Source organism: Lolium rigidum, chromosome 1 (assembly GCF_022539505.1).
Source record: "Lolium rigidum isolate FL_2022 chromosome 1, APGP_CSIRO_Lrig_0.1, whole genome shotgun sequence".
NCBI classification, from domain to species: Eukaryota; Viridiplantae; Streptophyta; class Magnoliopsida; order Poales; family Poaceae; genus Lolium; species Lolium rigidum.
The window spans coordinates 161,561,700-161,575,183 of record NC_061508.1 but is presented as its reverse complement, the minus strand read 5'-3'; the positions used below and the strand labels follow the sequence as shown (position 1 = coordinate 161,575,183).

Below are 13,484 nucleotides of genomic sequence, written 5' to 3'. Positions count from 1 at the left end.
AAGTATAGGGGATCGCGGCAGTCTTCGAGGGAAGTAAAACCCAAATTTATTGATTCGACACAAGGGGAGGTAAAGAATACTTATAAGCCTTAACAACTGAGTTGTCAATTCAGTCGCACTGGAAAAGCACTAATAACAGGGGTGATGTGAAAGCGATGAGTAGTATGAGAGCAATAGTAACAGTAACACAACAGCAGTAGCAATAACACAAGAGCAATGGCACCGGAAAATAGTTGATACTACTTCCAATGACATGTAGAACGAGTATATAATGATGAGAGATGGACCGGGGTTCCCAGCGATCTACACTAGTGGTAACTCTCCAATAACAAGTAACAAGTGTTGGGTGAACAAATTACAGTTGGGCAATTGATAGGAATCAAAGCATTAAGACAGTAACATCAAGATCATTAATCATGTAGGCATGTTTTCCAATTATAGTCGTACGTGCTCGCAATGAGAAACTTGCACAACATCTTTTGTCCTACCGACCGGTGGCAGCAGGGCCTCTAGGGAATCTACTTGGATATTAAGGTACTCCTTTTAATAGAGTACTGGAGCAAAGCATTAACGATCCAGTGAACACATGTGATCCTCACATCACTACCATCCCCTCCGATTGTCCCGATTACTGTCACTTCGGGGCCATTGGTTCCGGACGACGACATGTGCATACAACTTGTAGATACAATCTAAGCAATAAGTATAGAGCTTAAATCTAAGATCATGCCACTCGGGCCCTAGTGACAAGCATTAAGCATAATAAGATTGCAGCAACAATAACTTCACAAACTTTATAGATAGATGTAATGACCTTGGATCGGGTAGGATCCTAAGTCCCTGTGATTAACATGCTAGTCCCTGGATCATAAGCTAGCACTCACAGTTGATGAAATACCATGTAAAACACAATGTCATTATTACACGAATCGAACAAATCCAGAGTTTAATTTATTACAACTTTGCATAGCTCAAGGCTAGCTCAAATAAAAGCAACGAAAAACTTAAGATAAATTGAGTCCATCAACGCCACAGGCTCATTGAGTGTAGACCCGCGATCCTAGCGCACCTTTCTTCAACCTTCGTATTCTGCACATGAGTGCAGCCAAATACATTTGGTCAATACTTTGAATGTATGGCAAATTACACCACGAAGGAGAAAAATGACTAAAACTACATGTAGGCAGACAAGAGGAGGCTTGATGTTTATTTGCGCAAAGCCAATTTTTTACTTAAGAAGTAGAGACAAATTCTTTTATCCTACTTTGCAAATTTTTGATAAAGTAATATTGGTCGAGTGGAGCACATGGATATTACACACCAAGTGTCCAAATCAACCTAACACTTGGATATGACAAACCAAGTCCCAAACACTTGGATATTACACACCAAGTCCCGAGCACTTGGATATTACGCACCAAGGCCCCAAAACCCACCTATGAACGATATTACACACGCCATAGGGTTTTGAAAACTTCTTTGGAAAGAGATAGGAAATCCTTCAGAGGCTCCATCCTTCAGATGCTCAAATTGTCCTTTTACCGTGGACACGGTCGATCGATCGAGTTAACACTCTCGAGAGGTTGCGCTCTTTACCCACAATTCACAACCAAGCCTTTTTGCCAAAATTCTTCATCTTCATTAAGGCCAGGACGAGGTCACGACGAAACTTTTCCTTAGTAGCCCCTCTACCTTCCGGATCCGCCCGTGCCCAAAATTCCTCCCAATAGCGGTACCCGTGCGAGGTTTCCCACTAAGTACTTAGCCAAGACAGAGCCCATATTGTATTGTGGTTGCACTGGAAGCTTCTGAAATCTGGAACATGGCAGACTTCTTTGATCCTGGGCGGCAGTCCTCCACCAATCTCCACTCGTTGTCCCGTCAAAACCATTCCGCCCAGAAGAAAACTTAGTTTTATTTTGAAGGAGACTTTTGGGAGAAAAGTTGCGCTCATAAACAGAGCTCAAGTACTTAGAAAAATTCTTGTTTCGAACCCTTTCGATATCTATATAGCACAAGCATAGCACTTAGAAAAATTTAGGGATTCCTATGACCATGATATAAAGTGGAAATATTTCTAAGTAATACTTCTACTCATGGCAATCTACAAAATAGCACGCGAACTTGTAAAACATTTAAGTAAAATCTACCAAAACATCCTACACATGCATACTAATCATTTGAACGAAAAAGACATGCATAGTAGAAAACTTGGGACAACTTGAACAAAGGTGTAACTTGCCTTAGTAAAATTTCACTATGATGATTTCTTCTTTTGAATTTTCCCGCACTCCGAATAAATCTAACGCATAGAAAAATTACACGCAATAAACAACCATTGCAAATAAAGAGCCAAATAAAACACATAATCATGTATAACAAAGGAATTTGCAAAATAATATTAAATTACATATTTATTTCGTGTTACAGTAGTTATATTTAGTACAAATGTTAGATATGTTCAAAAGGATCAATTTGCAAAAGGAATTAATTTAATAGGATTTACATAACTCCAAATATTATATGCTGGCAGATTAACTATTTATATTTTCGAAATTCCAACACCAAAGTGTAGATATTAAAATTACAAAACTAGCGCAAAAAGAATCGACCAAAACGGAGTTAGGGTTATTAAATTATGATTTTTCAAAGTATTAGCGTTTTCGCGATTTAGAACTCGTAGCGACGAACGTGCTCCGTTGGATCTAGATATGACGACTCCCGATGCTTATGTCCGAGTAGGCTTCAGGCTTTGACATTATGGCGGCCGCTGCTCCCATGTTGTGCGAAGTGATGTGATTCGATTTCAATATTTTTTCAATTATGGATTTAACTGAAATAAAACAGAAACCCAGCCAAACGAGTTTCATAATCAAATTTTAAACTTGCTGATTTGATAAAATCAATAAATATGAAAATTAACACCATTAGATAGAGTTTTTAATTACGAATTCAATGCAGGAAAAATTATCTAAATCAAAGTTACAGATTTATAGTTATGAATTTTAAAATCTTAACATGAGCTAGCACCGAACTGAACTGATCGATCTGATTCACCTGTGCGGGAGAAAAAAAAACTAAAGGAACATGTGGCACTGCATGATAGGCTGATCGGTTCAGTATTTGATCCCATAAGGTACGATGGCCGGATGGAACGAGACGGTGGCGACGTACCAGCGGCAGTAGGTAAAGCCGGTGCTCATGAAGACGATGACGACGGCTCGTACATGGTCGATGGCGGCGCTCCCGCAGTCTCCGTTCAGCGAGGCGTGTACAGCGTGGCGGCCACACGGACGTTCCTCTCCGGTCTCCTGCAGTCCTGCTTTCAAACTCCCATGTACGTGAAGGCAGCCGTCCGACGGTTCCGAGCTCTGGAAAGTGGCGCGATGCTACTCATAATCTAATCACGCCTCTGAAACAAATAGGAGAGATGAGGATAACAGCAACTTACAGCGAAGCAGGGTGGCAACGAGGAAGATGGCGGTGACATGGTGGTCGTAGGACTCTATGAAGATGACTGCGAGGTGCAGCTTTTCACGGTGTAGTTCGCGTCCTCGGCAGGGGTCTTCATGGTTCCGAGCGGCTGCAAGCTCCGGCTGGAGGTGGCGAAGTACGGCGAAACTCCGACCACCTCGTGTGCGGGTTCTTGTCTGCGGATGGGAAAAAAAATTAAGAAGATGCGGCAGATTGACCTATGAATCTTAGATAGAGAAGGGAGAGGCGAGGGGTCCTGTAACCTCGTTGTCGAGCTTGGTGGCGGCTGTACTCCGGCGAGATCGGATTTCGATCATGGAGAAATTATTGTTTGCGAATTTTGCGAAAACGGAGAGAGAGCGATGGGGGAGTTTATATGGAGAGGATTTTGTGGAGTAGGGGCAACGAAATCGGCTGAATCGAGATATCTCCGGGATGGATTAGTTACAGGATGAACTCGTATAGGAGATGGTCTCCACGAAGATGATGATAAGTGGGTCCATGTAATAAAAAAATTGAACGGGAGGCCATCAATTGGCTGGAGCGATGTGCACGGCCGCTCGTGCCTCTGGTCGTGGTTGGCTTGGCCGTTCAGGTACGTGCACTCGTCCATGTTCTTTTCTTGTTTTTGTTTTTTTGTTTTCTTTTATGTAGCAAAAAGTCTAGAGATAATTATTCAATTAAATCTTAAAAACCAAAACATGTAAATTGGGCATAGGGAAATTCATTTTTCGCCTGAAATAAATATGCAAAAATAATATATTATGCACTTTGGCTATATAGCTGCTTGTGCATTTTTTTTTATAATTTAGGTGAGTTTTAGTTTCAATCACTCAATCAATTCAAACAAACGCAAACATACATGAAATACAAAATAAATCATTTTAAAATGAGATTTAAAATATAAAGTAAATCCAACATTAATCATGATGAAGTCATATTTTCATCTCTCTTCTATTTTCTTTAAATTGGAATCTATTATTAAAGATGCAAATAAGACCATATAGAATTGGAAAATATTTGAGGAGATCCAGATATTCAAATAATGACTTTCATAAACAAACGGGCATATTAAGCATTAATACACCATAACTTGGGAAAGTCATTTTATTCCCTCTCTTTTTGTATTTAGTACGGCTGGGTAATTATTTTAGTTCAAACTAAAGAAGTGGTTGAAACAAAATGAAAACAATTTGGATAGTCATGTTAATCCACTCGTATAAAAATATATTTTAAAGCAAGGTTGAAAAAAAATCAAACAAGTCATCAACATTTTTTTTCATTCATAATTTCAATCATAATCAAACAATTCAATCAACTTAATTTATTAATTTTTAACATTTCAAAACTAGGAAAATTTTGGGATGTTACAATAGACTAATCATAATGTATCATCCATCGGATCCCAACAAACACAACACCGATTACATCAGATGGATCTCAATCATGTAAGGCAGCTCATGAGACCATTGTATTGAAGTACATGGGATAGAGAGTACCAACTAGCTACTCGCTAGAACCCGTAGTCCATGGGGGAACTACTCACGGAGCATGATGGAGGCGATGGCGTTGATGGAGATGGCTTCCGGGGCACTTCCCGTCCCGGCAGGTGCCGGAACAGAGACTTCGTCCCCGAAACGGAGTTTCGCGATGGTGGCGGCGCCCCTGGAGTCTTTCTGGAGTTTCGTCAATCGGTATCGAGTTTTTAGGTCGAAAGGGCTTATATAGGCGAAGAGGCGGCGCGGGAGGGGCAACAGGCTGCCCTCCCCATAGGCCGGCGCGGCCAGGGGCTGGCCCGCGCGGCCCTATGGTGTGGGGGCCCCAGGCCTCCCCTCTGACTCCCCTTCGGTGTCCTGGTCCATCTCGGTGAATTATGATGTTTGATCTTTGTTTCGTCGAATTCCGAGAATATTGCCCGAACAGCCTTTCTGGAACCAAAAACGGCGAGAAAACGAGAACTGGCACTGTGGCATCTTGTTAATAGGTTAGTTCCGGAAAACGCATAAAATCATGTAAGTATTGTCATAAAACAAGCATGGAACATCAGGAATTATGGATACGTTGGAGATGTATCAGCATCCCCAAGCTTAGTTCCTACTCGTCCTCGAGTAGGTAAACGATAAAAAGAATAATTTCTGTAGTGACATGCTACTTACATAACCTTGATCATACTATTACAAAGCATATGAGATGAATGAAGTGACTCAAGGCAATGATCTATAGTTGCTAACAAATAGATAACATATAGCAAAACTTTTCATGAAGAGTACTTTCAAGACAAGCATCAAAAGCCTTGCACAAGAGTTAACTCATAAAGCAATAGATTCAAAGTAAAGGCATCGAAGCAACACAAAGGAAGATTTAAGTTTCAGCAGTTGCTTTCAACTTTCAACATGCATATCTCATGGATAATTGTCAACATAAAGTAATATAATAAGGGCAAATAAGCAAGTATGTAAGAATCAATGCACAGTTGACACAAGTGTTTGCTTCTAAGATGGAAGGAAGTAGGTAAACTGACTCAACATAAAGTAAAAGAATGGCCCTTCGCAGAGGGAAGCATTGATTGCTATATTTGTGTTAGAGCTTTGGTTTTGAAAACATAAAGAGAGCATAAAAGTAAAGTTTTGAGAGGTGTTTGTTGTTGTCAACGAATGGTAGTGGGCACTCTAACCCCCTTGCCAGACAAACCTTCAAAGAGCGGCTCCCATTTTATTTTTATTTTTGTGTGGCACTCCTTCCAACCTTTCTTTGACAAACCATGGCTAACCGAATCCTCGGGTGCCTGCCAACAATCTCATACCATGAAGGAGTGCCTTTTTATTTTAGTTTTATTATGATGACACTCCTCCCAACCTTTGCTTACACAAGCCATGGCTAACCGAATCCTTCGGGTGCCGTCCAACAATCACATACCATGGAGGAGTGTCTATTTTTGTTAATTAATTTGGGATCTGGGAATCCCATTGCCAACTCTTTTTGCAAAGTTATTGGATAAGCGGATGAAGCCACTAGTCCATTGGTGAAAGTTGCCCAACAAGATTGAAAGATAAACACCACATACTTCCTCATGAGCTATTAAACATTGACACAAATCAGAGGTGATAAATTTTGAATTGTTTAAAGGTAGCACTCAAGCAATTTACTTTGGAATGGCGGAGAAATACCATGTAGTAGGTAGGTATGGTGGACACAAATGGCATAGTGGTTGGCTCAAGGTTTTGGATGCACGAGAAGCATTCCCTCTCAGTACAAGGCTTTGGGCTAGCAAGGTTATTTGAAGCAAACACAAGTATGAACCGGTACAGCAAAACTTACATAGGAACATATTGCAAGCATTATAATACTCTACACTGTCTTCCTTGTTGCTCAAACACTTTTACCAGAAAATATCTAGACCTTAAGAGAGACCAATCATGCAAACCAATTTCAACAAGCTCTACAGTAGTTCTCCACTAATAGGTTTAAACTGCATGAAATACTTAATCATGATCTACTTGAGAGCTCAAAACAATTGCCAAGTGTCAAATTATTCAAGACAATATGAGGCATTTTCTGTTTCCAACCAAATAACCATAAGTGATGTAGCTTCCAACTTTCATCATTGAACATTAAAAGTAAAACGAAGAACAAGTGTTCATATGAAAAAGCGGAGCGTGTCTCTCTCCCAAACAAGGATTGTTAGATCCGATCTTATTCAAACAAAAACAAAAATAAAAGCACATAGACGCTCCAAGTAAAGCACATATGATGTGACCGAATAACAATATAGTTTCAATAGAAGAAACCTGATAAGTTGATGAAGAAGGGGATGCCCAAGGCATCCCCAAGCTTAGACGCTTGAGTCTTCTTGAAATATGCAGGGATGAACCACGGGGGCATCCCCAAGCTTAGACTTTTCACTCTTCTTGATCATATATCATCCTCCTCTCTTGATCCTTGAAAACTTCCTTCACACCAAACTTCTCATAAACTTCATTAGAGGGGTTAGTACTCAAAAAACTTGAATTCACATTGGTCCTGTAGTGACACATTGCAAGAACTCAATAAAACATTAGCTACAGCTCTCCACGTCTAGAAAGCCTTGCTTAAAGTCCGCAAGAGACAATGCAAAAAACAGAGACAGAATCTGCCAAAAAAGAACAGCCGAGTAAAGACGAATTTTAAAGAGGTACTTCCGTTGCTCAAATCAGAAAACTCAAAACTAATGAAAGTTGCGTACATATCTGAGGAACACGCACGTAAATTGGCATAATTTTCTGAGTTACCTACAGAGAAAACAGCCCAGATTCATGACAGATAGAAATCTGTTTCTGCGCAGAAATCCAAATCTAGTATCAACCTTCGATTAGAGGCTTCACTTGGCACAACATTGCAATAAAATAAAGATAAAGAGAGGTTGCTACTGTAGTAACAACTTCCAAGACACAACAAAACAGTAGCAAAATAAACACATGGGTTATTCCCAAGAAGTTCTTTCTTTATAGCCATTAAGATGGGCTCAGCAGTTTTAATGATGCACTCGCAAGAAATAAGAGTTGAAGCAAAAGAGAGCATCAAAAAGCAAATTCAAAACACATTTAAGTATAACCCACTTCCTATGCATAGGAATCTTGTACACAAATAAATTCATGAAGAACAAAGTGATAAGCATAAGAAGATAAAACAAGAGTAACTTCAAAATTTTAAGCATATAGAGAGGTGTTTTAGCACCATGAAAATTTCTACAACTATATTTTCCTCTCTCCTAATAATTTTCAGTAGCTTCATGAACAAACTCTATAATATAACTATCACATATAGCATGCTTTTCATGATCCATAAACACATAATTTTTATCAAGCTCAAAAATAGTGCGATTAAAACTTTCAAACACACTTTTATCAATAATATAAGAAGATGGTTGATCAATCTCAAGAGATATGTGACTCATAGATAATGTCAAGACCTCTCCAATCCCATTTTCATTAGTAGTACAATTAATATTATCAAGTATCATAGGACCATCATCAAGAGCTTTATCATAAACATTTGCTACGCAAAATTCTTTAGTACCATGCATTTCGACATCAGGCACAAACAAAGCATTATCATAAGATTTATCAAAGTAGCATGGATTATCATAAATAACAGTAGCATAATTATCCTCACAAGTTTTACTCATAGGGAATATTTCAAGAGAATCCACAGGAACATAACATTCAACCTCTTTCGGTAAGCATGGAGGACAATCAAATAGTGTAAGAGATAAAGAGTTACTCTCATTAGAAGGTTGGCATGGGTAGCTAATCCATTCTTCCTCCTTTTGTTCATCACTCTCCTCTTCTTTTTCATCCAATGAGCTTTCGGGTTCATCAATTTCCTCCTCTTTTTCATCCAATGAGCTTTCAGGTTCATCAATTTCTTCTTCCACAGGTCCCTGCAAATTGTGAGTGCATTCTTGTGCAATAATGAGTCTCTCTTTATAATCAATGGTATAAGGATTATCAGTGTAACTTTCATTGCAAAAATTAATGATAGAAGAGACATAATCTTTAAGGTCCTTACAAACAACACAAGTTTCATAATTTTTAACCATGAAGGATTCTATCTCAGAGGCTCCCATAAATATGACAAATTGTTCTACCTCTTCAAACCCAAAATGAATATAGCTATTCCGATTATAGTTCTTAATTAAAAATTCCTCACTAAAGCCACATTGAAATTTAAGATGTTTAGTGTCCTGTTGAGAGCAACAGTTTATATCATGACGTTTAAGCAAGATTTTAGCAATTGTATTCAATTTTTCTATCACGGCACTCATCACTTTTCCCGCTCTTGATTCTCTATAATTATTATAATATTCTATAAGCTCCAAGTAGGTTATGGGTTCTCCCATAACAGCAGTTTTTAATTTTTAGGTTTTTCAAATTTTTATGGATTTTTGGGTATATGAGAAAAGTAAAACAAGACAAAAAGAAACTAGACAAAAGTAAACTAAGAAAAATAAAACAAGACAAAAATAAACTAAGCACAAATAAACTAGGCAAAAGTAAACTAATCAAAACAAAGTAAAACAAAATAAAAACAGAGATAGAGGTAGAGTGTACTCCCCAGGTGAACTTATGAGTAGAGCTATGCCTCCCCGGCAACGGCGCCGTGAAAACAGTCTTGATAACCCACAAGTATAGGGGATCGCGGCAGTCTTCGAGGGAAGTAAAACCCAAATTTATTGATTCGACACAAGGGGAGGTAAAGAATACTTATAAGCCTTAACAACCGAGTTGTCAATTCAGCTGCACCTGGAAAAGCACTAATAACAGGGGTGATGTGAAAGCAGCAGTAGTATGAGAGCAATAGTAACAGTAACACAGCAGTAGTAGCAATAACACAGGAGCAATGGCACCGGAAAATAGTTGATACTACTTCCAATGACATGTAGAACGAGTATATAATGATGAGAGATGGACCGGGGTTCCCAGCGATCTACACTAGTGGTAACTCTCCAATAACAAGTAACAAGTGTTGGGTGAACAAATTACAGTTGGGCAATTGATAGGAATCAAAGCATTAAGACGGAACATCAAGATCATTAATCATGTAGGCATGTTTTCCATTTATAGTCGTACGTGCTCGCAATGAGAAACTTGCACAACATCTTTTGTCCTACCAGCCGGTGGCAGCACGGGCCTCTAGGGAATCTACTGGATATTAAGGTACTCCTTTTAATAGAGTACCGGAGAAAAGCATTAACACTCCGTGAACACATGTGATCCTCACATCACTACCATCCCCTCCGGTTGTCCCGATTTCTGTCACTTCGGGGTCATTGGTTCCGGACAGCGACATGTGCATACAACTTGTAGATACAATCTAAGCAATAAGTATAGAGCTTAAATCTAAGATCATGCCACTCGGGCCCTAGTGACAAGCATTAAGCATAACAAGATTGCAGCAACAATAACTTCACAAACTTTATAGATAGACTAATCATAATGTATCATCCATCGGATCCCAACAAACACAACACCGATTACATCAGATGGATCTCGATCATGTAAGGCAGCTCATGAGACCATTGTATTGAAGTACATGGGATAGAGAGTACCAACTAGCTACTGCTAGAACCCGTAGTCCATGGGGGAACTACTCACGGAGCATGATGGAGGCGATGGCGTTGATGGAGATGGCTTCCGGGGGCACTTCCCCGTCCCGGCAGGGTGCCGGAACAGAGACTTCTGTCCCCCGAAACGGAGTTTCGCGATGGTATCGAGTTTCGTCAATCGGTATCGAGTTTTTAGGTCGAAAGGGCTTATATAGGCGAAGAGGCGGCGCAGGAGGGGCAACAGGGTGCCCTCCCCATAGGCCGGCGCGGCCAGGGGCTGGCCCGCGCGGCCCTATGGTGTGGGGGCCCCGGGCCTCCCCTCGACTCCCCTTCGGTGTCCTGGTCCGTCTCGGTGAATTATGATGTTTGGTCTTCGTTTCGTCGAATTCCGAGAATATTGCCCGAACAGCCTTTCCGGAACCAAAAACAGCAGAAAACGAGGACCGGCACTGTGGCATCTTGTTAATAGGTTAGTTCCGGAAAACGCATAAAATCATCATAAAGTGCAAGCAAAACATGTAAGTATTGTCATAAAACAAGCATGGAACATCAGAAATTATGGATACGTTGGAGACGTATCAATTTGTTAGTCCAAATGGTACAACCAAGTATTCATGGTGTTCATACCTTGATACAAACGTTGTTTTAGGCACATCCTCCTTCTTGATCTTGATTTGATGGTATCCCGACCTTAAATCTATCTTCGATAAGACTCCAGCTCCTTGAACTTGATCAAAAAGATCTTGTATCCTAGGTAAAGGGTACTTGTTCTTGATGGTTACATTGTTAAGATTCCTGTAATCTCCACACATTCTCTTTCCACCATCTCTTTTATCCACAAAAATAACTGGTGTACCCCATGGTGACACACTTTCTTGGATAAATCCCTTCTGTTCCAATTCATCTATTTGAGCTTTCAGTTCCACTAACTCCTTTGGTCCCATCTTATATGGTGGTTGAGCTATTGGTGTTGTGCCTGGAATCAGATCGATTGTGAACTCTATCTCTCTATCGGGTGGCATTCCCGGTAGTTCCTTGGGAAATACATGTGGAAATTCATTTACTACAGGGATATCTTCAATCCTCACATCCTTCAGACTATTGAGCTCCAATCCTATTTCTAACTGAGTGTATTTGTCTCCTTGGAAAACTATTTGACCTCCAATAGAATTGCGAAGTGATACTGTTTTGTCTCCACAGTTGATCACTGCTCCATTCTCCGTCAACCAGTCCATCCCTAGGATGACTGATATATCCTTCATAGGAATGATGAATAGGTCCGCGAAATACACATAGTCACATATGGTTATGACCTGTGCTTCTTTCACGTGGGTTACTAAGATCGTTCCCCCCGCAGATAGGACAGTTATAGGGGTTTCTAACTTAGAACATCTAAGCCCAAATTTTTCCACAAATTCCCGTGCAAGAAATGATGTGGTTGCTCCAGTATCAAATAAGACTTTGCCAGGATGAGTAAGAATACTGAGCGTACCTCAAACTGCTTGCTCCGACTCTCCCGCTTGCTCCAAAGTTGTGCAATTCAGCTTTCCATACGGCTCGCCCTTCTTGTTGTTGTTGTTGTAGTTGCGGTTGCTGTTGTTGTTGTTATTGTTGTTGTTGTTGCCACTTCCACCTCGTCCTCCTGAGCTTTGTCCACTCCATGACGCTTTGTTTGGACACTCTGGCTTGATGTGTCCATCCTTCCCACAACCATAGCAGATGATCCTGGGTTTCTGACACTCCGTTCGGACGTGTCCCCTCTGCCCACAGTTGTTACAAATGATCTGGGACTTGGGATTCTGATTCTGACCTCCCCGGTTGTACTGATTACCAGTAGGTCGGAATCGGGGTTTGAAACTCCGATCTGGTGTGGGTCTATTGACTGGGTACTTCCTTGGCTCGATACGAGCCCTCTTCCTCCTATCTTCTTGGACCTGCCTGTAGTCATCCTCGAAAGTGATTGCCGAGTCAATCAGTTCCTGGAATTCAGCAGTCCGTGCCAACCTCAGTTGCATCTTTATGTATGGATTCATGCCTTTCATGAATCTCTTCCTCTTCTCTTCCGTATCAACTTCCTCAGGTGCATACCTTGACAACCTGTTGAAATCACGAACATACTGCATAATGGGTGCAGTGTTCTGATGTAGTTCGTCAAACTCTCTCTTCTTCAGCTCCACCACGCTTTCCGGAACATGGGCATCCCGGAACTTCTTCTTGAATTCCTCCCAGGTGAACACCTTTTCTTGAGGGTGTACTGCTACAAGATTCTCCCACCATGATGCTGCTGGTCCTGACAACAGATAAGTAGTATACCGAATCTTCTCCTTATCGTTGCATCCAACGGTCTTCAACTTTCGTTCCGTATCCATGAGCCAGTCTTCTGCATCCATTGGTTCTGTAGCTGATGTAAAAGGTAATGGTCTTGCATTTTGAAAGTCTGATAAGGTTACTCCCTTGCCTTCATTACCCCTATCGTTGATGACGTGGGTAAAGAAATCTTGCATGTTCTTGTTTTGACTTTCCTGGTACCTCCTCCTATCTTCTTCCATTGCCCTCATGTATTGTTGGAAATCTGGATGCATCATTGGGTGTGGTGGTGGTGGTGCATTCTCTGCTCTCGCTGCTGCATTTGCCTCCTCTTTTTCTCTCGCCTCCCGCTTCTCCGAGCATCTTCGGTTTCAACTAACGCCATTTCCCCCTAGTCCTGTACATAGTTTTAAAAACCAAACCGGACCGGCAGTCCAACCGGAAAAAACCGGAACCAGCGCCTCCATCGGTCTTTTAGGCGCACAGGACCGGACAAGGAAGTGAACCGGAAATTTTGTGGTCGTACCGCCGGTTTTCAACCGAACCAAAGGAAACCGGATGCTGGTCCAACCGGTCAGAAGACATGCGGGTTGAGTGCATGACCTTCGCTTGTACCATG

General features: G+C 40.9%; 1 protein-coding gene across 4 annotated transcripts; it reads right to left on the bottom strand.

The window, feature by feature from the left end:
• Nucleotides 1-763: 763 nt before the first annotated feature.
• Nucleotides 764-4,000, bottom strand: LOC124682670. 4 transcript variants are annotated; one of them, XR_006996371.1, is made up of 4 exons: nucleotides 3,738-4,000; nucleotides 3,452-3,650; nucleotides 3,175-3,322; nucleotides 764-1,089 (listed from the first exon to the last, which is right to left on the bottom strand). XR_006996371.1 is itself a non-coding variant. In XM_047217313.1 (4 exons), exons 1-4 carry the CDS (start codon nucleotides 3,789-3,791, stop codon nucleotides 1,024-1,026), a joined length of 534 nt encoding a protein of 177 aa, XP_047073269.1. In that variant the 5' UTR covers nucleotides 3,792-4,000; the 3' UTR covers nucleotides 764-1,023. The 4 variants fall into 4 exon arrangements, 1 of the variants encoding a protein (XP_047073269.1); XR_006996369.1 differs by having other exon boundaries at nucleotides 3,175-3,371; nucleotides 3,738-3,989; XM_047217313.1 differs by having other exon boundaries at nucleotides 3,175-3,389.
• Between the last annotated feature and the right edge of the window lie 9,484 nt (nucleotides 4,001-13,484).